At 45.7% G+C, this 27,985-nt stretch overlaps 1 protein-coding gene across 1 annotated transcript; it reads left to right on the top strand.

The window, feature by feature from the left end:
- The first annotated feature begins 1,404 nt into the window (after window positions 1–1,404).
- HDGF (heparin binding growth factor) lies at window positions 1,405–22,280 on the top strand. The gene is made up of 7 exons (XM_069728110.1): window positions 1,405–1,798; window positions 17,192–17,265; window positions 17,345–17,483; window positions 17,573–17,632; window positions 18,987–19,190; window positions 19,345–19,544; window positions 21,238–22,280. Exons 1-7 carry the CDS (start codon window positions 1,712–1,714, stop codon window positions 21,239–21,241), a joined length of 768 nt encoding a protein of 255 aa, XP_069584211.1. The 5' UTR covers window positions 1,405–1,711; the 3' UTR covers window positions 21,242–22,280.
- Window positions 22,281–27,985: the final 5,705 nt, after the last annotated feature.

The following is a 27,985-nucleotide window of genomic DNA, read 5'->3' as shown; positions in this document are numbered from 1 at the left end:
TTCTCGCATACCATCTTTGCCACCGGAACCTGCAACGGAAGATGGCGGCTGGCGCGAGCGACTACGGAGGGTGAGTATAGCAGTTTTTTTTTTATTATTATTTTTAACATTACATTTTTTTACTATTGATGCCGCATAGGCAGCGTCAATGGTAAAAAGTTGGGGACACACAGGGTTAATAGCGGCGGTAACGGAGTGCGTTACCCGCGGCATAACGCGGTCCGTTACCGCCGGCATTAACTCTGTGTTAGCGGTGACCGGAGGGGAGTATGCGGGCGACAGGCACTGACTGCGGGGAGTAAGGAGCAGCCATTTTCTTTTGGACTGTGCCCGTCGCTGATTGGTCGCGGCAGCCATGACAGGTAGCTGGCGAGACCAATCAGTGAATGAATAACCGTGACAGACAGAAGGACAGACAGAAGGACAGACGGAAGTGACCCTTAGACAATTATATAGTAGACAACGTAGCAGACAAGGCAGCCCATGATCAGACAGGCCCTTCTGGCATTTGCCAGAATTGCCAGTCCGGCCCTGGGCGCAAGTACGTGTCACCCTGATCACACACGGATGTCATCTGTATGCATGTGTGCGGGAAGTTTTGCGGGCCGGGATGCTGATAAAAAAACAGACACGTCAGCGGGTTTTGCCCAAGAACACGCAGTCTGTGGAAATACACAGACATGTCCACAGACTCCTTCATTGCAGTGGGTGTACGTGTGTGTCTCCTGCAAGTGTATGAACTGTCACCAACAGTACCTGAGACACTGACGTGTGGAGGGGCCTCGCATGGGGCCGATAGCACTAGAGATGTAAGCAATAGAGAAAATGGAAGAGAAAAACACAAAAACTTTTCTTTGCAAAAATGAAAAATTGCTTTTATTTTGTGTTGAAAATAGTAAAAATAGGGCATTTGTTTTGCATATTTTGCCCTTTTTTAATTTAGGGCTTTTTTTGAGCATTTTTTGAAAACATTTTTTTGTAGAATTCAATTGTGCCTTTTTGGATCTGAAGTGGTGTGGATTTTTTGGTCAGTTTCTGTGGATTTAGGTCTTATTTTTTGTCATAGTTTTGTGGAAAAAATACCTTAGTACTCCTACAAAAACTGAGTGAATTTACCACACGGGTGAGAGGTTTTGTATTAGTTCTGGCTTGTCACACTTGTCCGACAAGGCGAAAAAATAGTTTTATGGCCATGTGGAAAGGCAATTATTTGGTGAACTACAATCCCTAGCAAGGCTGTGACTGCTGGGCTCTTATGATGTTTCCTGTCAGGAACCACATGAGACAGAAGCACCATTAGAAAAGATTATTTTCCCGCCTTTTTGTTTCCATGGCGACAATCCATGCCTCGGAGCTCTCGTGGACGCCTGCGGAGTATTTAAAGACGGGCAGACGAGAGCAATCGATTCGCAGACGGGAGGAGGAGAGAGAGGGGAGGAGAGCGGAGGAGGGAGCAAATCATCGCCAGAGAGGAGAGATTCAAACACAAACAACTGGATGGGCAGCGACCCATCAGCGCCGGACACCGACTCCTCGCCCTCCCGACCGCCCCGCACCACAGCCAGGCCGCAGCGGCCTCCAGTGCGCACCGCAGCCGCCCTCCACGCCTCCTCCTCCGGCCTGCCCTGAGCTCCGGCCCGCCTCACCCCTGGGTGGCTCCCGCGTTTCCCGCTCTTTCCTCTGACTATTCGCTGAGGCCTCAACCCCCGCCATGTCCCGCTCCAACAGACAGAAGGAATACAAGTGCGGGGACCTGGTGTTCGCCAAGATGAAGGGTTACCCGCACTGGCCGGCCCGGGTAAGTGCTCCGGTGGGGGAGGGGAGGACGGCCGTGTGCGGCTATACGGCATATGTCATCGTGTGTGCACGTGAGACTGTATACAGCAATGTGACTGTACAGCTACAGTGTGTGTGAGATGGTGCACAGCTACAGTGTGTGTGAGATGGTGCACAGCTACAGTGTGTGAGAGATGGTGCACAGCTACAGTGTGTGTGTGTGAGATGGTGCACAGCTACAGTGTGTGTGTGAGAGATGGTGCACAGCTACAGTGTGTGTGAGAGATGGTGCACAGCTACAGTGTGTGTGTGAGATGGTGCACAGCTACAGTGTGTGTGTGTGAGATGGTGCACAGCTACAGTGTGTGTGAGAGATGGTGCACAGCTACAGTGTGTGTGTGTGAGATGGTGCACAGCTACAGTGTGTGTGTGTGAGATGGTGCACAGCTACAGTGTGTGTGTGAGAGATGGTGCACAGCTACAGTGTGTGTGTGAGAGATGGTGCACAGCTACAGTGTGTGTGTGTGAGATGGTGCACAGCTACAGTGTGTGTGTGAGAGATGGTGCACAGCTACAGTGTGTGTGTGTGAGATGGTGCACAGCTACAGTGTGTGTGTGTGAGATGGTGCACAGCTACAGTGTGTGTGTGTGAGATGGTGCACAGCTACAGTGTGTGTGTGTGAGATGGTGCACAGCTACAGTGTGTGTGTGTGAGATGGTGCACAGCTACAGTGTGTGTGTGAGAGATGGTGCACAGCTACAGTGTGTGTGTGAGAGATGGTGCACAGCTACAGTGTGTGTGTGTGAGATGGTGCACAGCTACAGTGTGTGTGTGAGAGATGGTGCACAGCTACAGTGTGTGTGTGTGAGATGGTGCACAGCTACAGTGTGTGTGTGTGAGATGGTGCACAGCTACAGTGTGTGTGTGTGAGATGGTGCACAGCTACAGTGTGTGTGTGTGTGAGATGGTGCACAGCTACAGTGTGTGTGTGTGTGAGATGGTGCACAGCTACAGTGTGTGTGTGTGAGAGATGGTGCACAGCTACAGTGTGTGTGTGTGTGAGAGATGGTGCACAGCTACAGTGTGTGTGTGTGAGAGATGGTGCACAGCTACAGTGTGTGTGTGTGTGTGTGTGAGATGGTGCACAGCTACAGTGTGTGTGTGAGAGATGGTGCACAGCTACAGTGTGTGTGTGAGAGATGGTGCACAGCTACAGTGTGTGTGTGAGAGATGGTGCACAGCTACAGTGTGTGTGTGTGAGAGATGGTGCACAGCTACAGTGTGTGTGTGTGAGAGATGGTGCACAGCTACAGTGTGTGTGTGAGAGATGGCGCACAGCTACAGTGTGTGTGTGTGTGAGAGATGGTGCACAGCTACAGTGTGTGTGTGTGTGAGAGATGGCGCACAGCTACAGCGTGTGTGTGTGAGAGAGATGGCGCACAGCTACAGCGTGTGTGTGTGTGAGAGATGGCGCACAGCTACAGCGTGTGTGTGTGTGAGAGATGGCGCACAGCTACAGCGTGTGTGTGTGTGAGAGATGGCGCACAGCTACAGCGTGTGTGTGTGTGAGAGATGGCGCACAGCTACAGCGTGTGTGTGTGAGATATGGCGCGCAGCTACAGCGTGCGTGTGATATGGCGTGCAGCGGGGTACAGCTATAGTGTGTGACTGTGTGATGGTGTACAGCAGGGCTGTCAAACTGCATTCCTCGAGGGCTGCAAACAGGTCATGTTTTTAGGATTTCCTTGTACTGCACAGGTGATAATTTAATCTACACAAATAATGAGTTGGTGATTAAATTATCACCTGTGCAGTACAAGGAAATCCTGAAAACATGACCTGTTTGCAGCCCTCGAGGAATGCAGTTTGACACCCCTGGTGTACAGCTATAGAGTGACTATGTGATGGTGTGACTGCGATGGTGTGACTGCGATGGTGTGACTGCGATGGTGTGACTGCGATGGTGTGACTGCGATGGTGTGACTGCGATGGTGTGACTGCGATGGTGTGACTGCGATGGTGTGACTGCGATGGTGTGACTGCGATGGTGTGACTGCGATGGTGTGACTGCGATGGTGTGACTGCGATGGTGTGACTGCGATGGTGTGACTGCGATGGTGTGACTGCGATGGTGTGACTGCGATGGTGTACAGCTATAGTGACTGATGGTGTGACTGTGCGATGCTGTACAGCGATGGTGTACAGCTATAGTGTGACTGCGATGGTGTACAGCTATAGTGTGACTGCGATGGTGTACAGCTATAGTGTGACTATGTGGTGTACAGCTATAGTGTGACTATGTGGTGTACAGCTATAGTGTGACTATGTGATGGTGTACAGCTATAGTGTGACTATGTGATGGTGTACAGCTATAGTGTGACTATGTGATGGTGTACAGCTATAGTGTGACTGTGATGGTGTACAGCTATGTGTGACTGTGATGGTGTACAGCTATAGTGCGTGACTGGTGTTCAGCTATAGTGTGTGGTGTATCGCTATAGTGTGTGACTGTGAGATGGTGTACAGCTATAGTGTGTGACTGTCGTGTACAGCTATACTGTGTGGTGTGCAACTATAGTGTGTGACTTTGTGGTGTACTGCTATAGTGTGTGACTGGTTTAAAGCTATAGTGTGTGACTGATGGTATACAGCTATAGTGTGACTGGTGTGCAGCTATAGTACGTGACTTTGATGGTGTACAGTTAGTGTGTGACTGGTGTACAGCTATAGTGTGTGACTGGTGTACAGTGATGGTGTACAGCTATAGTGTGACTGATGTACAACTATAGTGTGACTGGTGTGCAGCTATAGTGTGTGTGTGTGATGGTGTATGTCACGGTTCACTGGGAGGATACCTTTATCATCCCCACCACTCACACCAATTTGTCATGAGTCGGGGTTGTTTGGTTGCCCCTGGTTCTTTCTGAAGGGATTTATCTATTTCCCAGTTCCAGTTTGGAACTTGCAGCTCTCTGGTGCCCCCTTACCCTCAGGGCAGACAGGGTACTGCACCTAGGATAACTAGTCGCCAGAAAGGCTGCCTTACTTTGTACTGGCTAATGGGCGCACTGCAGCGAGGGCCATATAACTACTCCCACTCAGGCGGGAACAATAATTATCAACGCCGCCAGTCGCTACAAGGCCTTCCAAACGCACAGGACGAAACCGCAGCCACCAGCTCTGATTTCTTAATTGTTAACGGCTCCGGGACCAACCCAAATTAGAAGCGTAATTCACTTCAGAGAACGTGACAGTTCGTTATAGAGCAAGGAGGGACAAAGCTAGTAATTTTATATATTTTACTCTAAAAAAAAAAAAAAAGTAAGCAGTGTTTACGGAAGTATAAAAAGGTATTATAAAGATAACAAGTAGCGTATGTACAGTACAATTACAAATAAAAGGGGATTAAAGTTGAGAAAAAAAACACTTAAGTCCAAAAATGAAAGAGACACACATCCGCACTGCTCATGTCGAACCCAGCGACCGTATTGCACTATCGGTCTGGCACCAAAGAAAGTGGTACCGGCTGTATATATCCTCCACACCTTAATCAACGGGGTGCTGCTGCCAGAAAAATGTATATAGAGTCCAATATCCAAATAGAAAAAAGTAGGCGCGCACTTACCCTGTTGCGGTGAATATCACTTAAAAAACACTTAACTTTCGTTCATATTATTTCATCTCATGGCTGACCATCTGCTGTGGGGGATGGGCAACCATATATCCAGATGCATTACAGATCTGTCTCGCAGCTAGACCCAGGACAAAGACACTGAAGACTGCTGTCTCACTCACTTATCTCTCAGCCTAAAACCAAGGCACTCCCCCTGTGGTGACCTAACTCAGAGGCTGAATCCTCCCTTTTCTTAGTTATGACAAACCATTTCTATACATACCTCGCTGTATGTACCTCGTATGAGAACGACACTATGATCAGGATGTTCACATCAGGGGGGTTCTTTTAAGTATGAACATGGCATAGATACATGACCCGCCTACGGAGAAATCCGCTCCTTGCAACTCGTTGGGTTTAGCTCCTTGCGATTTCAGTGAGCTATAGATCTCTCGATGGACATCCGGAATATATAATCCTTATCTCTAGCCCGGTTCGGTGCCAGTATACATAACTTTACAAGAACAAGAGAGTCCCATGCAGTTTCTCTACCAGTTTTGGCTGGTATCAGGTGTGGAGGGGGAATGAGGAGTTGGGGACAGGCTGGTTTTCCCAGCTCCGAGCCATAAAAACTCTTCAGAGATTCCAGTGAGTGTTGCTGGCACACTGGGCTCACTATACACTATATAGCAGGGGGGGAGGGAGTTGCTTGCAGGCAAAAAGAGAAGAACTTAATAGGCAGAGTGATGGGGGGAGGGGGGGGGGAGTTGGAAAAGCCATGGACCTTTTGGGGATATACTCAAAATATGGCATATTCATATTATCGTGACAGTGTACATCTATAGTGTGTGACTGTGTGTGTGATGGTATACAACTATAGTGTGTGACACTGTGATGATGTGCAGCTATAGTGTGTGACACTACAGGTGTAGGGCATGTGCGACACTACAGGTGTAGGGCGTGTGGTGCCCCCTTCCTTATTTCCTATTCTTTTGCATGTTTGTCACACTAAAATGTTTCAGATCCTCACAACAAATGTAAATATTAGAGGAAGATAACGCAAGTAATCACAAAATGCAGTTTTTAAATGAAGGCCTTTATTATTAAGGGAAAAAGAAATCCAAACCTACAGGGCTTTGTGTGAAAGTGATTGCCCCCCTCCCCCTTAAAACATAAATTAACTGTGTTTTATCACATCATTGGGACTCTGCGTTTCCATTCCCTAGCCACACCCAGGCCTGATTACTGCCATAACTGTTCTCAATCAAGAAATTGCTTAAATAGGACCTGCCTGACAAAGTGAAATAGCCCAAAAGTTACTGAAAAGCTAGACATCATGTCGCGATCCAAAGAAATTCTACAAATGAGTAATTGAGATTTATTAGTCTCGTAAAGGTTCTAAAGCCATTTCTTAAGCTTTGGGACTCCAGCAAACCACAGCGAGAGCCAATATCCACAAATGGCAACAGTAGGGAACCTTCCCAAGAGTGGCCGGCCAACCAAAATTACCCAAAGATCGCAGCAACGAATCATCCAAGAGGTCACAAAAGACCCCTCGACATCCAAAGAACTGTAGGCCTCACTTTCCTCAATTAGGGTCAGTGTTCATGACTCCACCATAAGGCTATGTGCACACGTTGTAGAATTGCCACGGAAATTTCAGTGGCAATTCTGCAACTCCCTGCCGCCGGAAATTGGCATGCGTATTCCCGCTAAACACTAGCATTTAGCAAGCGTAATTAGCTTGCGGAATGCTAGCGTGTTCCAAGCGATCTGTAGCATCGCTTGGAAAACTGACAGGTTGGTCACACTTGTCAAACATGGTGTTTGACAAGTGTGACCAACTTTTTACTATTGATGCTGCCTATGCAGCATCAATAGTAAAAAGATATAATGTTAAAAAAAATTTAAAATTAAAAAATCATTATATTCTCACCTTCTGGTGGCCCCCCGCAGCCTTCCTGCTCCCTGAGATGCTCCCATTCCAAGTGATGCCTCGCTACAATGACCCCAGATGAAGTAGCATCACGCGAGACCGCTACGTCATCACAGGTCATTGTTGTGAGGCATCACTGGGAACGGGAGGAGCGGGAAGGCTGCAGGGGCTGCCGGAAGGTGAGAATAAAACTATTTTTTATTTTAATTTTTTTTTTTTATACAGGTATATGGTTGCCAGGGCCTGGAGGAGAGTCTCCTCTCCTCCACCCTGGGTACCATCCGCAGATGATCCGCTTACTTCCCGCATGGTGGGCATAGCCCCATGCGGGAAGTAAGCGGATCAGTGCATTCCTATGTGTGCGGAATTGCCGCGATTCCGCACAAAGAATGAGCATGCTGCATATTTTTCTGCGATGCGATTCTGCCGTGGAAAAATACACAGCATTAGCACAGCATTGCGGAATCCCATTGAATTAAATAGGCTGTGTTGTGTATGCGTTTTCGTGGCAAAAACGCATACAATCCGCAAGGTGTTCACATTGAGTGCTGGTTGTTTTTTTTGTTTTTTTTCTTATTTATTCACTGGATGCAGGCTGCCTCCTGGCTTATCTTGCACTCCTCCCATTGACCTCTCAGGTGGCTGTAATCAGCTCTACCTGCCCATAAATTGTAGGCTAAAGCCCCCGTCGCACACAGCGAGATCGCTGCTGAGTCACAAGTTTTGTGACGCAACAGCGATCTCAGTAGCGATCTCGCTATGTGTGACATGTAGCAGCGATCAGGCCCCTGCTGTGAGATCGCTGGTCGTGTCGGAATGGCCTGGGCCATTTTTTGATCGTTGAGGTCCCGCTGGGTAGCACACATCGCTGTGTTTGACACCTTACCAACGACCTCGCTGACAGGACGTCCCATTGAATCATCATGAAATAGCATCGTTCTACAGATCGCTACAGGTCGCTACAGTTCGCCGCATCGCTGCTGCGTCGTTGGGGAGATCGCACTGTGTGACATCTCACCAGCGACCACATAGCGACGCTTGAGCGATCCCTGACAGGTCGTATTGTTGCCAGAATCGCTCAAGCGTCACTATGTGTGACGGGGCCTTTAGCCTTAAGGTACCGTCTCACAGTGGCACTTTGGTCGCTACGACGGCACGATCCGTGACGCTCCAGCATCGCTCCAATATCGCTCCAGCGTCGTAGACTGCGGTCACACTTTGCAATGCACGACGCTGGAGCGATAACTTCACGACGTATTTGCAATGTAGAAGCTGTTGGTTACTATGCGCACATCGTATACAATATCGTGCACACCTTTTTTACATGATGCGATCATGCCGCCACAGCGGGACACTAGACGACGAAAGAAAGTTTCAAATGATCTGCTACGACGTACGATTCTCAGCGGGGTCCCTGATCGCAAGAGCGTGCCAGACACTGCGAGATCGTAAGTATATCGCTGGAACGTCACGAATCGTGCCGTCGTAGCGATCAAAATGCCACTGTGTGACGGTACCCTTAGTGACATGTCTTGTCCATAGTTGTAGGCTGGTGGGAGAGGGAGGTCACCTTGCTGTGGTTGATGGGCACACATGAATTAGCCAATTTATGCGCTAAGAACCTTCATTTCATCTATTACTGTAAGTTTTCTGAAATTTTTTTTGGGAAATTTGTGAAAAAATATTTTTGAGAAGTATAATCTACGGTATATCGAATATGTCTGTTTTTTTCACATGGCCTAGATTCATGCACATATATATTATATATTATAATTGGCTGATTGGTCTCGGCAGCTGCCTGTCATGGCTGCCGTGACCAATCAGCGACGCGCACAGTCCGGAAGAAAATGGCCGCTCCTTACTCCCCGCACTGACTGCCCGACGCCCGCATACACCCCTCCGCTCACTACTCACACAGGGTTATTGCCCGTGGTAACGGACCGCGTTATGCTGCGAGTAACGCACTCCATTACCGCTGCTATTAACGCTGTGTGACCAAGTTTTTTACTATTGACGCGGCCTATGCAGCGCCAATAGCAAAAACATCTAATGTTAAAAATAATTTAAAAAAAAAAACGATTACGTACTCGCCTACGCCGCCTTTCCCACTCCTCGCGATACAACCACCACGTTCCGTTTGCACAGATCGTCTGGCAGAAGGACCTGCCGTGACGTCACGGTCATGTGACCACGACATCATCACAGGCCCTGCGCAACCAGGACCTGACGTGACGTCACGGTCATGTGACCGTGACGTCGTCATAGGCCCTGCGCACCTGCGTGAGCAGGCTGGGACCAGAAGCTGCCGCCTGTACCTCACAGGCGACAGAACTACAAGGGGCCCTCGGATCGGAAGGCGAGTGTGTTTATTGTTTGTTTTTTAAATGGTGACCTACGTGGCTGGGCAATATACTACGTGGCTTGGCGGACATGCATATTCTAGAACGGGTCCCCAACTCCAGTCCTCAAGGCCCACCAACAGGTCATGTTTTCAGGATTACCTTTGCATTGCACAGGTGATGCAATTATTACCTGGGCAAGACTAAGGAAATCCTGAAAACATGACATGTTGGTGGGCCTTGAGGACTGGAGTTGGGGACCCCTGTTCTAGAAAACAAACTAACAATGACAGACTGATACAAAGGGGCGAGGACCCTGCCCTTGCGGGCTTACATTCTACAGGATGGTGGGGATGGAGACAGTAGATTGAGGGTTGCAGGAGCTCCGATGGTGTTGAGGAGGCAGCGAGGTCATTACAGGTTGTAAGCGTTTTTTGGGTTTTTTTTTGGGTGAGGTGGGTTTTCAGGTTCCATCTAAAGGATCCAAATGTGGTGGATAACTGGACATGTTGGGGCACAGAATTCCACAAGATGGGGGATATGTATACAATATAGTGTGTATATCTATCTGGTGTGGGAGGGTAATGTATGAATGTGTATAGTGTAATGTTTGTATTGTGTATATACTATGTAGATGCTTTGTGTACTGTGTATATTGCACATACAGTAATTTTTATAATGTGGAATGGAGGTGTAACACATGACCCTGTGTCTACAGCTGAAGTGTAAGGATGTGTACTGTGTATATGCACAGTTTATTTGTATCTGTAGTGCACACTGTATGAGGTATTGGATGGTTGTCTATAGCTAGTGTATATGTATGTAATTAGTGAGGTGTTATAGTATACTGTGTATAGATTATCATGTACTGTGTATAAATGTGGAGGAGTTATATATTCTCTATGTTCACACTACATACTCACAAAAACATGCTGTAGATGTATACCCAGGTCTGTAGGGTGTATAAGTGGGTGATGGATGAACCTGTATATATCTAAAGTGTATGACGGGGTGTGATGTCTACTCACTCTCTCTCGCTGGCTTGTATAGTCCTTTGGATGTTTCCCCTCTGATACGATGACCTGACATCAACACCAGTAGTCCATGACCATCAGACAGGAGCCCTGCGAGCCTCCACCCTGCTGACGTCTCCCAATTTGTGGCCTAATCACTCATTAGTAATGATGGTTTGTAGTTGGCTTGTGGTGCTTGTAGTTCACTCTTCTCATGCTGTATCACCAGCTGTCCCATCAGTGGGTCCCCTGGGTCAGTTTCAGTCCTTTAGTCCCTTTCCAGTTTGACTCCCATCGTGCCCTGACATCCACCAGTGTAGTAATCTCACAATCCACTGGCGGATTGTGGGTGCAATTACTCGGTTGAACCCAGTCACCAGTAAGCGTTTTTTCTTTTGGCTGCATATTGTTTCATTGTGGTGATCATCTTATTAAAGGGGTAGCTGCTAACTTGTGCTTCATGGGAAGGTTGCATGCAGTGGTGCATGCTGGGTAATCCACTACGACTGCGCTGATGGTTCTCGTAAGGCCGCCTGTTTACCCAGGTCTCTGCCAAGTGTACTCTGCCCTATATTTCCACCTGCTTCATATACTGCACTGCAGCACTTACCTCGTGTTGGAAGTGTCCCAGCATGTCCTAGTGCGGACCGATAATGTTAGGTTTATAGGTGCAGGTGGATCATTCCTACGTTTACTAGCCAGGGCTGTTACTGGTGGCCTTCATGGTGGTGATCCAGTGCCCCAGTGTTTGCCACGACCCTGTACATGTCTCCACATTTTGCCACCATTTCAGACTTTTAGAGGGGTGGTCTCTCAAAAAAAAAAAAAACCTTTCGATGTACATACAAATCTAATGTGCAATGAAGTATCCACACTTTCGTGCCTTGCACTGTAGCTTCCCATACATAATTGTCTCTTTTTTTTTTTTTTTATTCAGTTACTTTATCACTTTACTTTGACTATAGGTTCTGGAACATGCATTTGTGGCTCATCTGCTTTGTCAGCACTGTGGGCTCTGTAATGTGCCGTTGATCGGCATCATGACAACTGTAGATTCTGCAACTTGATGTTGTGCTTCATCATTGTTCTGTCTGAATTATAGGTTCTGGAACTGGCTTTCATCAGCATTCTGCCAGCACTATAGGTGCCTAAACTTTCTCTTGGTTCACTATCTGCTGCCCTGAACTCTTTTTTGCCTATAAGTGATTTAGATTTTCAGACCAAGGATTTTTGTATATTATAGTGAAAATGGGGCTTGGGGTAAGTATTACATTTAGTAAATATTGTGGTCTATAGGCAGCTTACATTTTCATCCTTGTTAAAAAGCCTTTATTGTCTGGTCCTAACAGGGACCCCTGTCTGGTTTTGGCCCAGTGATGATCAATTATAGTGCTTAGAGGGATCAGAGCTGCCATTCAGGGTCCGAGCTTTCTTCTTCTTAACTTGCTAATTCCTCCTTGACTGTCTTCTCTCTGCCTTGACTTTTTTTTTCTGCTTGGATTTGGTCTGGTTTGGTCTTCCCAGTGTTCGCAAGATTGAGATCTGAGGGCTGTCTCCCTGTCTGTCCTCATGGAGGAGGCCATATTGGTGGAGCAGCAGAGTACTGTGAATTTAGTATTAAGGCTTGGCTCAGGTCATCAGTGCATCATCCGCTTATTCCTCTCCTGTAATCGTGTTACTGACAGACTGTGATGTCGAGGTCCTGTTCCTGGCCCAGCGGGGTTATAGTTTGAATGTAAAGACCTTACAGGAGTCCCAGGAATGCGCAGTGGAGCAGAACCCGGAGCTGTGACCCCTGATGTGCAGCCAGGCTGACAGAGCCCTATGGTGTATGTGCAGTGTGTCAGAATAACATGGATTGAGCGCAGTCATCCCGGATTATCTGCCACTGGCTGCCGTTCTTATCTCTATGGGTCTGTCATATATTGGCTGTGCGCCCGAGCTCTGGGGAAGCAGACACTTCTTATCCGCATGTAATATGCTGCTGCCAGGTCTTTGGCGAACGCCAAAATGCTGGTCCTCTGCTTCCTGATTGCACATGATATAGTGATGGCGAACCTTTTAGAGACAGTGTGCCCAAACTGCAATCTAAAACCCACTTATTTATTGCAAAGTGCCAACACGGCAATTTAACCGGAATACTGAGGTTTTAGATTAGAAAAACAACTCCTACATTAGCGTCTATAGCAAAGAGCTTGTAAGCGCTGCAGTCCAAGCTTAAGATACTAGCCACCGATTGCAGTGGAGGTCTGTTCTTGAGAATTAAGGGGGAATTTTTATTCAGAAGTAAAATTGCCAAGTTATTTGTTTTTACAACATCTTTGCAATCGTAACCCTTTATCGTAATGAGAATAACCCTTTAATCATGGGATGTCAAACTAAATACACAGAGGGGCAAAATTAAAAGCTTTAACAAAGTGAAAGATATTAAAAACAAATCTACAATTGAGGAAGTTTTTCCTTATCAAATAAAACAATTAACTTTTGGAATTATAGTGGAATAATATGTTATGTAACAGCAGTAAAAACCATATGACCCAATGGTCGGATGTAAATATGTAAAGGATACATAAACACAGTATTCCTCCATACACAGTATGATGACCTTACTTTATCCTCTTCCCTCAATTCCCCCAACAAAGAATGACCCATCACAGTGTGATTTTTTTCCAAAGGTAATCCCCACACAGCTCTCCATACGATATAATGGGCTTAAAAGGCGCTCCATTACAGTACAATGGACCCCACATAGTCCTCCATACAGTATGTGCACAAAATGTCCTCCATATAGTACAATGGTTCCACATAGCGCTGCATACAGTGTAATGGGCCCCACGTATTCTGCCATAAAGTGTAATGGGCTCCACATAGTGCTCTATACAGTATAACGGGGCCCTGCATTGTCTTCCATACAGTATTATGGCCCACATGATGCTCCATACTGTATAATGGCCCCACATGATGCTCCATACTGTATAATGGCCCCACATGATGCTCCATACTGTATAATGGCCCCACATGATGCTCCATACTGTATAATGGCCCCATATACTGCTCCATACTGTATAATGGCCACACATTAAAAAAAAAAAAAATGCTCACCTCTGCCCGTTCCAACGCTTATCTCTTCAGTTCCACCTCTGGGCACACTCGCCATCTCGGTGAGATCCCCATGCGTGGGCTTTGTGTCCCCTTGTGCCAGCCATAGTTTTACTACCACTGTTATAGGGGGTCATATGCTAAAACATCCAGGGGTGCCATCACCATATGGGTCCATTAGGAGGTGGGTTCTACAGGTGCAGAGTCGCCAGGGTGACTACATGGCCCTGTGAGTAGGTGACCTGTAAGAATTGAATCAGGTGCAGCAGTTGGTTACTTCCCTTTCCTGGACTGTTCCTCTTCCTGCATGTAGTTTATATTGCTGCCTTGTGTATGTTTGTGTGTGTGTATATATTATATTCAATCACACACACACAATGGTGGCCCGATTCTAACGCATCGAGTATTCTAGAATATGCATGTTCACGCAGTATGTTGCCCAGCCCACGTAGTATACAGCAGTGTGGGCACCATATCCCTGTTAAAAAAAATAATTAAAATAAAAAATAGTTATATACTCACCCCTGGGATCCAACGAAGCTCCGCCGAGCTGCTCGTGCCTGCCACCATTTTCCGTTCCCAGGATGCAATGCGAAATTACCCAGATGACGTAGCGGTTTCGCCATTACATTTTTTTACTATTGATGCCGCATAGGCAGCATCAATAGTAAAAAGTTGGGGACACACAGGGTTAATAGCGGCGGTAACGGAGTGTGTGTGTATATATATATATATATATATATATATATATATATATATATATATATATATATATATATATATATATATATATATATATATATATATTCAATTTTTTTTTCCAACATCATATATGGGGTGGCCACTTAGTGCTAGTCCTGCTCCCCTCACTTTTGCAGATATCAGCGAGACGTGATGTTGCTTGCCACGCTCTCCTCTATACGCACCTTTAGGGTAAGTTCACGCAGGGTGTTTTTGCTGCGTTTTTTTTTAATGCTATTTTTCAGCTGCTTTTTACAGTACCAGCAAAGCCTATGAGATTTCAGAAACCTCATGCACACACATTGGTTTTTTGTGTGATCAGTATTTTGTCCTTTGGTGCGTTTTTCGGACATAGAGCTTGTCACTTCTTTCAGCGTTTTTTTCACCCATTGACCTGAATGGGTGTTGATACCTGTGTTTTTGCTGCGTTTTTTTTCATTTGCTGCTGAAAATCCAAGGACATTAGCATGGACAGAGAAAAAAAAACGCACCTAAACCTGCGTTTGTGATGCAGCTTCTTTCCTGCCAAGAAGATCAGGTTTTGTTGCAGAAAAAAAGCAGCAAAAACGCCCTGTGAGAACGTGCCCTAAAAGGGATCTGTACATTGTAAATTATCCATAGAACTAGTGACAACTTTGATTGCCTGGAGCCCTCACTGATGATCAACATCTGCTCCCTTCAGAGTGGTGTTCTCAGGATCAATGGGGTCCAGATGATCTTTGAGTTAGCCGCCGTCCTTTGGAGCCCTTTGAGAATATCTGCACGGGCCCCTCAGCGGCAGCTCTGTTGTGCCCAGCTTAGGGGACTACACTGGAGAAGTGGGTAGTGCAATTTTTAACGAGGCCTTTTTTTTTCCACAAATGTCCTTAGGCAGATACTACCGTGATCTGTATCCACCCCTGACAGAATGGGCTGAACCTTTTTTAGTTCTGCTCTGTTCAATTTTTATATCTTGGCTTTGTAGAATAAAACATGCCACAGCAAGAAAATTTGTTGCCACTTGAACTCGGTGCTTGGTTGTCTTCATAGTCCTCTCCCTCCAAGTTTGACTGCTTGATAAATTGTGTCACATGCACTGTGTATTATAGAGTACAGTAAAAAAAAAAATGACCTTTTGCAAACTTGGCACTTAAGCTGCACCCAAACTTTAATTTATGGGGGCTTGCAGTAGGTTGTTGCCCCAAGTTGATTTTCTGTGGAGTCTGAGCTTTGATCTCCTTCTGGCTCCTGGACATCATCCGGTTGTCTCTCCACATCAAGTGCCGGCCTAAGGGCTGTTTGCATCACTGCTTGCCAGGTAGCTAAGAACAGCGAGCAGCTGAAGGGGCTGGCACACGCCCGAGCTCCCATATTACCAGATGAGATTGCATTATTAAAAGCTACATGGTGAATGCAAGCAAATGTAGAGTTGCGCCCCCCCCCCATGGTGATTCCAGCTTGGCACACTGAGTGTTGTACACTTTGTGGCATTTGCTATGACTACCCAGGAGAGGGCATGGGTCAGGATCTGTTTCCCTGTGCTCAATTCAGGGCACTTGCTTTTACAAATTGACCCCCGAGTGTAGGCCTTATTGCATGGGTGCATAATTCGCACCAGTCAGCAATGCGACATATCAGTCGGCACGCAAAATTTTCTTCACTCTGTTTGCAAAAAGTATATGTACAGATCCTGCTGGCTCAACAAAACTCCCACATCTTCCGTTCCACACTTTCTCAATGAACCCCTCTTCCTCCCAACCACACTGGCCCGACTATTGTCCCCATACACTTCGCATTATGGGCAGCACCGCCTGTGTCTAGCTGGATTACTTTTATGGCCACGTGACACTGCTGTTTGCCGGTCATTTTTACGCTGGCTGTAGTCAGGAGCGAGCAGTTATGCTGTATGTAATGAGTCAGGCTGGGGTGTGACGGACAACTAGAACAATAGGGTTTACACCCAGCGCAGAGCTGCCCACATAATTACAGCCCGGTGATAATGTGGCATTTACTTTCATGTGAGACTTACTGTGACGGCTCACTGGTATCGCCCAGGACCGGTCACTCCTGATTTAACTAGTGACCAACATGAAGGAGACTCCATCATACTCAATGTACTGCAAGACCCATGGTCAGAACTGTCTGCACCTCCCTGGTGCCAGCTGCACGACGCTGCCTGCAGTCTGTGTGAGCAAGTATGTGAATCTCTGGGGGCAGGGGAGGCTATAGGAGGCGGGCTATAGTGATGGGAGCCTTGTCTTGCACCCAGGAGCTTTTCTTTGGCCTTGTAGCCGAGCCTGTATTTATAGCCTAGGTGGATCTATAAATGTGCTTCCACCCCTCCATACAGCCGTGGCACAGACCTGTAAAGCAGCCAGCATGACTCCGCACTACGGCCTTTCATCTGCTGGTCTGCCAGGACGCAGGGGCTCATGCAGCAAGGGAAACCATGGCGTGATGCCAACAGATCGTCTCTTCCCTGCATATTAATATGTAATTCTGTGGGTGGTTAGCGGCACATGTGGCCTCAGTGACATGCGCCCACGTGCCTAACAATATGCTTTGTGTTCTACTGGCCCTTGTACCATTTACTAGTCTTCTTATTCATGTTCCTGTGCTGCAGTTGTCGGCTTCTGCATTTTCTGAGGTCTTGACATTTTCTTAGTCCTAACACTTGCTATTAATTCCTTCCAGATTGACGAAGTCCCTGAACCCACATCAAAGTCGGCGAATAAGTACCAAGTCTTCTTTTTCGGGACTCATGAAACGTGAGTATCAGAGGAAATGAGCCATATTGAGGTCCTGTGTCTACTCCAGGTATTAATGGTGAATTCCTTCTCTTATCAGAGCCCACTTGGGTCCTAAAGACATCTTCCCGTACGAAGAGACCAAGGAGAAGTTCGGGAAAGCCAACAAGAGGAAAGGATTCAGTGACGGGCTGTGGGAGATCGAGAATAATCCCACCGTACAAGCGTCAGATTATCAGGTCTGCTTCCATACAGGCTTTAAGTAAATTGGTCAAATGTGTTTTTATTACATTTTTAATATCATACATTCATGTTAATTTTTCCTCAGCCTTCCCGGAAGAGAGGGTCAAAAGCAGCAGGCCGAGGTGGTGATAAAGATGGAGAGAAGGTAAAAAGCTCCAACTCTTAGAGATTTGTGAGCCCACTTTTTAGATTTTGTCAAATAGACAAACTGCTTAGAAGCCACAATTGCTATTGAAAGCATCATTCATGGGGGATTAACCCCTTAGTGACTGCTAATACATTTTTTTACTGACCTGAGATATGAGAAGTCTCCCCATACAGGTGAGTCCAGCAGCTGTCAGCTGTACGCTATAGCTGACAACTTGCTGCATCGGCCACGATGAGTGTTGTCATCATCCATATCTGTTTAACCCCTTAGATGCTGCTGTCTGTAGTGACTACATCATATAAATGTTTAACAGAGTGTGGGGGCTTCCTCTTTATCCCCATTGGCACCCTGAGATCTTGATTGTATGGTCCTAATGTTTGCCATGGCAATTCACGGCCAAATAGCGGCCGTAGTCTGCTGGTGATAGTGGTCTGTTCAGAAGTTACTGACATTTAGGGGATAAAAATACTTTTATTCTTGTCATGTTACTTTGCATGAATTCCTGAAAATCACCTGAAGGGCTAATAACCTACCTGACAGCAGTTTTCAATATGGTGGGAGTACTGTTTTTAAAATGGTAACACTTATTGTTTTTTTCCCCCCAATATATGACCCCTAAAGTCACTTCAACCTTCATAGGTCCATCAAAAAATTTAAATTTTGTAAATTTCCTTGAAAAATTGCTGCTACATTTCTAAACCTCCTAAAGGGCTAACAAAATAAAATATCATTTTACAAATGGTGCCGATGTAAGGTAGACATGAGAGAAATTCTATTAATGTTTTTCTATGGTATGACTATCTGGATTAAAGGGATAATCATTAAAAGTTTGAAAATTACTAATTTTTTTTTTTACATTTTTGTAAAATTTCTGATATTTTTTTTTTAGAAATAAATGCAGAATATATCCACCTAAATTTACCATTATCCTAAATTATAATGTGCCACGAAAAAATAGTCTCAAAATCAACAGGATATGTTGAAGCATTTTTGAGTTAATACTACATAAAGTGACATTGGTCAGATCTTAAAAATTTAGCTTGGTCACTAAGGGGTTAACTACCATGATGGGCTAATTCCGATTGAGCTGATAGTATAACCCAGTGGTATCGGCCATGTATAGACTCGGTGACATCTGCCATATGTACCCAACTGATGTGTGCAAGGAGAGTACACCGCTCAGGAGCAAAGGGGCTAAAGGGAAGCAGTCATGTAAAGAAGCCATTAACCTCAGATGTGGGAATTATAGCATAAAGCGGTCCTGCCATACATGACAAGCTTGGCTGTAATGCAGCAATTCTCCATAGGAGGGCATCACTGGATCTTAGGTTTGTCTTTTTTTCTTTTGTAGGCAACCCCAAAGAAAAGCTCAGAAGCTGACGCTGAAGAGGAGGAGGAGGAGGATGATGATGAGGAAGAAAAGCCTGAAGGGGATGGAGAGAAAAAGGGCAATGATGGCAGCAGTGACGAGGAAGGGAAGCTGGTGATTGATGAGCAATCCAAGGAGAAAGGTGACAAGGCCGCTGCCAAGAGGAAAGCGGAGGATGCTGCAGAGGTGTGTTATAGGAGAGCCCCTGCATGGAAGGGTTAATATGCATCTCGTACATTGCAGGAAGTTGTGGCTTACGACCAGGGTTAAATCTTTGTAATCTGGCATAGTAGAGGCTGTCAGGACATGATTCAGAACACATCTGACTTTCCCTCCTCAGAGCTCTCCCAAAAGATCGAAGGCAGATGAAGAGCAGGATGACAAGTCTGAGAACAAGGAACCTGCGAAAAAAGAGGCCAAGCAGACGCCGGAGGCCAGAAAAGATGACAACAGCGAACCCGCTGCATCGGAGGATCTAGAGGTGGAGGAAAAGGCAGAAGAGAAATCAGTCATAGAAGAAACCAGTAACAAAGAGACCAGGTGAGCAACTCCCCCGGACCTGATGTCATAGGGGTCTTCTGGCCTGATTCAGTGGTGGTCCAACACCTATCAGCTTAGTTTCTGTACCCCAGTAGGAGCTGGGCTGTCAGCAGGATGCACTGGAATTCCAGCATCTGGTTGTCTGCAGCGGTCACATTCCAATCAGTGGCCCCAAGAGGAATGTGGGGGGAGTCCTGGGCAGCAATGTGAAGGTCTGGGAGCCAATCTAAAATGTATATGCTCCTCCCAGACAGGCACACTAACCCCTTCCCGCCGCGGCCCTTTTTCGTTTTTGCGTCTTCGTTTTTCGCTCCCCTCCTTCCCAGAGCCATAACTTTATTTTTCCGTCAATATGGCCATGTGAGGGCTTATTTTTTGTGGGACGAGTTGTACTTTTGAACGACACCATTGGTTTTACCATGTTTTGTACTAGAAAACGGGAAAAAATTCCAAGTGTGGTGAAATTGCAAAAAAATGTGCAATCCCACACTTGTTTGTTGTTTGGCTTTTTTGCTAGGTTTACGAAATGCTAAAACTGACCTGCCATTGTGATTCTCCTCGTCATTACGAGTTCATAGACACCAAACATGTCTAGGTTATTTTTTTTATCTAAGTGGTGAAAAAAAATCCAAACTTTGCTACAAAAAAAAAAAGAAAAAGAAAATTGCAATTCTGAACACGGCGATACCAAATGTGTAGGTTTGATTTTTGTTTTATTTTGAATGTGGCGAAAGGGGGGTGATTTAGATTTAAACTTTTATATTTTTTTTTCTTCATATTTTAGCCTCATCAGATTGCTCCTATGTAGCTGAATTACAGGCTTGCTATGAGCGCCGACCACAGGGTGGTGCTCACAGCAAGCCGGCATCAACAACCATAGAGGTCTCAAGGAGACCTCAGTTTGTCATGCCGACGCATCGCTGACCCCCAATCATGTAACGGGGGTTGGCGATGCGCGCATTTCCGGCCCGAAGGCGGTAGTTAAATGCCGCTGTCAACGATTGTAATTAATAGCGGCGGGTTGATCGCGATTCCACCTGCCGCTATTGCACGCACATGTCAGCTGTACAAAACAGCTGACATGTCGCGACTTTGATGTGGGCTCAGCGCCGAAGCGGGGGAGGCACGACATGCACTGTACTAGTATGGCGCATGTCGTGAAGGAGTTAAGGGTAAGTTCACACAGGATGTTTTTTGCTGCTTTTTTTTATGCTAATTTTCAGCTGCTGTTTACAATACCAGCAAAGCCTATGAGATTTCATAAATCTCGTGCACACACATTGGTTTTTTTGTTTGATCAGTATTTTGTGCTTTGCTGGGTTTTTTGGACATAGAGCATGTCACTTCTTTTAGCGTTTTTGCTGCGTCTTTTCACCCATTGACTTGAATGGGTGTTGAAAAAATGCAGCAAAAACGCAGGTATCATTATCTGCTGCGTTTTTAGCTGCTGAAAATCCAAGGACATTGGACAGAGAGAAAAAAAACCCCGCAACAAATACGCAACAAAAAAACGCACCTAAACTTGCGTTTTTGACGCAGCTTTTTTCCTACCAAGATGATCAGGTTTTGCTGCAGGAAAAAAAAGCAACAAACGTCCTGTATGAACTTACCTTTACAACTCAGCACGTAATATGGGATTGGTCCTGTATCGAGTGACTCTTTATAATTATTAAAAAATGTTTTTGTTTTTCAGCTAAACGGAGTTTCCCTTTCCTGACTGGGCAGAACCTGACTACCTTTTCCTATACAGGGGAGACGTGGGGGCTTTAAAAAAAAAAAAAAAACTTCAAAAAGACAAACATTGAACATCTTCATCAGTCTGCAACCTGATCATGAAAATCAGTTTCTAATCCACATACTAGAGAAGGAATGGTAGTATGGAGCGTCATCCTTCGGCGTGTTCTGGCAGTCAATCAGTTGCATGGTGGCAGGTGCATCCTCCTCCATCACTTCTGCTGAGCCTCCCGCCTAATCTAACGCTTTATATCGTGTCTTGTATTGTGCTGGGGTGTTTCGGGTTTTTTTTTTAACCGTTTTAACTTTCTCAACTGTTAAGAAATGATCATGTCTCCGGGGGAATTGTCACAAGCGTCTTAAAAAAAAAAAAAATATATATATATTCTCCTGTTTAGAGAGATCAGATGATCAGCATTGTGATCCTGTCATAAACTGTCCTGAGCTTCAGGATATCAGGACAGCAACTCTCAGCACCTAAAATTAGGCTATTAGCATGGACCTTGTAGAGCCCCTCTCACAGTTAACCCTGCTTAGTTGAGGGGTCAGCTGCCATTTCTATACCCCTTTCCTCACAATGGTCTCCATTGGGGTTTTTTTTTTTTGTGCTCACTTCAACTGGCTGCACCAAAGACTTCTCTCCCCTTCAGCGTTGGCTTGTAAAGTGCTATAACTCCGATATAAATAGTTTATATACATGGCGGGTGGACCTTGCCACTATTGTACACAACCACCCTATTTTTCCAGTTCAAGCCTATAGATCTGCCCTTGTCACTGTTTCAAACTACAACTCCCATATAACTATAATGTGGGTTTTTTTATTGTTAAAACTGGATATTTCTTTCTGCTTTTGTTGTTTTAGATCAGCTTCACAAATATATAAATCTTCATTTCCAGCTTCAGGAAAACTGAGCAGAAAGTGAAAATGTGCATTTAGCATCATGTGTAATGTCTGCCCAATATATAAAGGAGAAGTCTGGCTGTAATAAACACTAAATGTAGCCCGTGCCCTCCCCAGAGGTTGTCTGTACACAGTGGTGGCTCTGATAGGTGGCCTCATACCACCAGGGCCTTATTGCCCCTCCAGCTGATTACTGCTCTACAGTAACTACTACTCCTAGTTTGCTCAATAAAAGCTATGGGCTGGCTGCAAGGAAGTCTCTGGGACGAGAGGTTAAATGATCCAGTGACGCTTCCCCTGTCATGAGGTGGCTGCCTCCCACCACGTAGCCCCCATTACTGCTGCCTGTGTTTCTATATAATTTTTTGTATCTGCGCATTTGTTGCCTTATTCTCCAGTCTGCTTGGTGGGAGATTTACGCATATCTTGAGTTTTTACAGCAATAATGACTTTATGGGTTAAGGCTATGTGCACACGTTGCGGTTTTTACCGCAGAACCGCAGCGATTTTTGATGCTGTGGGTCCGCAGCAGTTTCCATTGCGTTTTCAGTAAATATGTAAACCTATGGGAAACCGCAAACCGCTGTGCACATGCTGCAGGAAAAACTGCAGAAACGCAGCGGTTTACAACCCGCAGCATGTCACTTTTGTGCTGAATCGCAGCAATTCTGCACTCATAGAAATGCGTTGGTCCACTTACTTCCCGCATGGGGCTATGCCCACCATGCGGGAAGTAAGCGGATAATGTGCGGTTGCTACCTGGGGTGGAGGAGAGGAGACTCCTCCAGGCCCTGGGAACCATATTTGTGAAAAAAAAAAAAAAAAAAGAATTAAAATAAAAAATGATATACTCATCTCTCAGCGCTGCACGCGGCCGTCCGGTCTCAGGGTTGCTATGCGAGCAGGACCTGCGGTGACGTCGCGTCACATGACCATGACATCACGAAGGTCCTTCTCGCACAGCATCTTTGGAACCGGACTCCCGCGTGCAGCCCCGAGGAGATCGGGACGTCAGAGGGTGAGTATAACCATTTTTTTAAAAATTATTTTTAACATTACTATTGATGCTGCATATGCAGCATCAATAGTTAAACAAGTGCAGGAGTAAAACCCACAGCGGAAACCGCGATAAATCTGCAGGGATAACCGCAGCGGTTTTGCCCTGCAGATTTATCAAATCCGCTGCGGGAGAACCCGCAGAGGACCCTGCCTACATGTGCACATAGCCTAATAGTTCAGATCTGTGGTATACCTAGTCCATGCATGGACACTCAAGGGGCCCTGTGCTGCGCGTGGGGGGTGGTGGCTTGCTCCCTGGCAACGTGTGGGGGGTGGTGGCTTGCTCCCTGGCAACGTGTGGGGGGTGGTGGCTTGCTCCCTGGCGGCACGTGGGGAGTGGTCGCTTGCTCGCATTCTCCTTCCTATAGTCAACAACATCTTCATCAAATGGTCAGGGTTGCAGATGACCCAACTCACATCATGGAATTAAAGTTAATTTTTTTAACTAATATTTTTAATAAAATTGAAAATTTGCAAAAAAAAATAAATATATATATATATATATATATATATATATATATATATATATATATATATATATATATATATATATATATATACAAATTTCCAAATTACAACTTTCCCATAAGTGGTTTGTAGCTGGTTTTCTATAGGTAGTTTTGTATTTCCCCCAGTCCCCCTCTTGCCCACGTCAGCGCCCCGTCCCCGCTCATCTTGCTATGTGATGTATAATCATTTGTACCATATGCAGAGAACGATTCCCCTCTTTATTTTTTATTTCCCGGTTTTGCGGTTGTGATGAAAGCGATTGTTGCGATTTTAGCTTTTGGTATAGTTCTGTAGACTGCACATCTTTTGGACAAACAGATTATTATTAAAATAATAAAAAAAAAAATGTGGGTTTGTTTTTACTTTTGTGGAATTCTTGTGTCAGACTAACACCATGTGGGTCTCTACCCTCCAACCGGCCGAGACTGAGAAGGCCACAGCAAATGGATGTCTCTGGACCCCTGACGAATTTAAGATGGACTCCCCACTTTTCCATCCAAGACCTATCTCACCGCCTCTGACCATCCAAGACTTCTTTTCTTAGTTTCCCCATCTCTGACATTCATGATCAATCTCTCGCCTCGATCCTGACCCATCTAGAGCAAGAAATAGGAACCAATGGCCACAGCATAACTAGTGCTTCTCTTTAGACATAGTAATTACACCCTACAGAGCGGAGTTACATAGTAACATAGTAAGGCCGAAAAAAGACATTTGTCCATCCAGATCAGCCTATATTCCATCATAATAAATCCCCAGATCTACGTCCTTCTACAGAACCTAATTGTATGATACAATATTGTTCTGCTCCAGGAAGACATCCACGTCTCTCTTGAACCCCTCGACTGAGTTCGCCATCACCACCTCCTCAGGCAAGCAATTCCAGATTCTCACTGCCCTAACAGTAAAGAATCCTCTTCTATGTTGGTGGAAAAACCTTCTCTCCTCCAGACGCAAAGAATGCCCCCTTGTGCCCGTCACCTTCCTTGGTATAAACAGATCCTCAGCGAGATATTTGTATTGTCCCCTTATATACTTATACATGGTTATTAGATCGCCCCTCAGTCGTCTTTTTTCTAGACTAAATAATCCTAATTTCGCTAATCTATCTGGGTATTGTAGTTTCCCATCCCCTTTATTAATTTTGTTGCCCTCCTTTGTACTCTCTCTAGTTCCATTATATCCTTCCTGAGCACCAGTGCCCAAAACTGGACACAGTACTCCATGTGCGGTCTAACTAGGGATTTGTACAGAGGCAGTATAATGCTCTCATCATGTGTATCCAGACCTCTTTTAATGCACCCCATGATCCTGTTTGCCTTGGCAGCTGCTGCCTGGCACTGGCTGCTCCAGGTAAGTTTATCATTAACTAGGATCCCCAAGTCCTTCTCCCTGTCAGATTTACCCAGTGGTTTCCCGTTCAGTGTGTAATGGTGATATTGATTCCTTCTTCCCATGTGTATAACCTTACATTTATCATTGTTAAACCTCATCTGCCACCTTTCAGCCCAAGTTTCCAACTTATCCAGATCCATCTGTAGCAGAATACTATCTTCTCTTGTATTAACTGCTTTACATAGTTTTGTATCATCTGCAAATATCGATATTTTACTGTGTAAACCTTCTACCAGATCATTAATGAATATGTTGAAGAGAACAGGTCCCAATACCGACCCCTGCGGTACCCCACTGGTCACAGCGACCCAGTTAGAGACTATACCATTTATAACCACCCTCTGCTTTCTATCACTAAGCCAGTTACTAACCCATTTACACACATTTTCCCCCAGACCAAGCATTCTCATTTTGTGTACCAACCTCTTGTGCGGCACGGTATCAAACGCTTTGGAAAAATAGAGATATACCACGTCCAATGACTCACCGTGATCCAGCCTATAGCTTACCTCTTCATAAAAACTGATTAGATTGGTTTGACAGGAGCGATTTCTCATAAACCCATGCTGACATGGAGTTAAACAGTTATTCTCATTGAGATAATCCAGAATAACATCCCTCAGAAACCCTTCAAATATTTTACCAACAATAGAGGTTAGACTTACTGGCCTATAATTTCCAGGTTCACTTTTAGAGCCCTTTTTGAATATTGGCACCACATTTGCTATGCGCCAATCCTGCGGAACAGACCCTGTCGCTATAGAGTCCCTAAAAATAAGAAATAATGGTTTATCTATTACATTACTTAGTTCTCTTAGTACACGTGGGTGTATGCCATCCGGACCCGGAGATTTTTATCTATTTTAATCTTATTTAGCCGGTTTCACATCGTGAAAGGAGACTTATAGGCCATGCATGCGAACTTTGCTTCAGGAAAATGGCCACCACAATCTCCATCTGCGCACGCGCGGCATCCCGCAGCCATTTTCCTGAAGCCCCAGGAAGCAGGACACTCCATCTGTGCACGCGCGGCCTCAGGAAGATGGCCGCGCCCACCAAGAAACTGCTGAATAGCGCAGAGCGCGCTCTTTTTCTACAGCTGCACAGTGCATTCGGCACTTGCGCATGCGAGAAGCACTACGCCACCAACTGGAACATAAGCAAGACGTGGAGGAGAAACAGCGCTGTGACCATGCCCTTTTGACCAGACCAGCCTGATTGACAGGCGAAAACGGAAACTTTTGTAAGGTATTTCGGCAGCATAGGTGGGGAATCGGGGGACAAAAAATACCCTATTGTAAAGCACAGCTCAGGCCCTATTTAACGGTATTTTTATCTCATTCTGAAAAAACGGGGTGACAGGTTCCCTTTAAGCTAGTTTACTACTACGCAAGAAGAAAAATTCTGCCTTAAAACCCAAGTTAGGCTACTTTCACACTGCCGTTTTTTTGAATCCATCACAATGCGTCGGCGCGGTGTATCGACGGATGCGTCAAAAATAGTGACAAACAGATGCAACGCATCCAGTATTTCGACGGAAAACTGGATCCGTTGCATCTGTTTTTACCATCAGTTTCATCCGTTTTTTTTGTTTTTTGACGGATCTGTTTTCCATGCCTAAAAATGGGAGTTTCCCAAATGTAATTGGCTACTGGAAAATAGGGAAACCAATATATTGACTGTCTGGCTGTCTTCAGGCTGGCAGGAGTCTTGCTGGCACATTTGGGGGTGATGCCCCAGGCGAGGTTTATATAGATTTGGGGCCTGTCTGGCCAATTGGCTACAAATTCTTGATTCTGAGCATGCTCAGTGTAAAAAAAACGGATTCCAGCGCTGGATTCCATCATACGACGTGTCACGACGGATTCTGCGCCCATAGGCTTCCATTCTAGTCAACGACGTATGCCGCAGAATCCGTCGCGACACGTTTTCCCGACGCAGAGAAAAAAATGTTACATTGAATGTTTTTTCCAGACGGTCTGCCAAAACACCACGGATGAGACGTGTGGCCAGCCGTCGCTAATGCAAGTCTATGGGAAAAAAACGGATCCTGCGGGCACATTTGCAGGATCCGTTTTTTTCCCAAAACGACGCATTGCAACGGATCTGAAAAGACGGAAGTGTGAAATAGGCCTAAGAAACCTATTAGCCAAATCAGAATTCCATATTTACACTTAGGAGGGGCAAAGACTCCAAAAGACAGGTCTGCAAAGTTTCTGTAATGTCAAGGCTTAAGAGTCATCCAATAGGTGGCGCTAGACTGTAAGATTTCCTCTCTTTTTACATGGGTTTATGGTGACCATCAACTGAGGGTTTTTGAAAATCCTGCCCCCTCTCTTTGCCCCTTGTCTCCACATGTTCTCTATGAAGTAGAGGGCGCTATGTCATATGTGAGTTTTTTTTATTGCACTTGCAGTAGGTACTGTGGTACATGTGCCTGCTCAGGCATAGCACCGGTGTGGACTCCTGTGTAGCTGGAGCCTGCAGTACGCGAAGAGGAGGCATTGTGTGGCCACGTCAGGATGTCCTGGCTTCCTATCGGTGTCTGCGGCAGTGATAATAACAGAGGCGACCACCTGTAATGGAGAAGGTTATCACATGGTGAACATCAAATCCCTGCCAGGAGGAGGTGGTGGTGTTAACCCAGAGCTCTGCTGCAGTTTTACTTCCAGAATGCCCCAGCTGTTGCATCATCTCCACTCCCAAAATGCCCTTACTGTGGCAAAACAACAGCTCCTAGAATCCCTCAGACATTCTATTGCAAAATTTCAGCTCCCAGAATGCCTCAGTGGTTGCATAACTACAGTTCTCAGAATGCTCCAGCAGCAGAAAAACTACAGCT

This window comes from Ranitomeya imitator, chromosome 1, assembly GCF_032444005.1.
Source record: "Ranitomeya imitator isolate aRanImi1 chromosome 1, aRanImi1.pri, whole genome shotgun sequence".
Classification (NCBI taxonomy): Eukaryota; Metazoa; Chordata; class Amphibia; order Anura; family Dendrobatidae; genus Ranitomeya; species Ranitomeya imitator.
The sequence above is the reverse complement of the archived record's forward strand: the minus strand, read 5'-3'. Positions and strand labels throughout refer to the sequence as shown.

Bases quoted from the DNA above. Each gene is read 5' to 3' on its own strand.
- HDGF (XM_069728110.1), top strand. From the start codon at position 1,712: ATGTCCCGCTCCAACAGACAGAAGGAATACAAGTGCGGGGACCTGGTG. The intron at 1,799-17,191 runs GTAAGTGCTCCG...AATTCCTTCCAG, and splicing joins ACCCGCACTGGCCGGCCCGG to ATTGACGAAGTCCCTGAACC. The intron at 17,484-17,572 runs GTCTGCTTCCAT...ATTTTTCCTCAG, and splicing joins TACAAGCGTCAGATTATCAG to CCTTCCCGGAAGAGAGGGTC.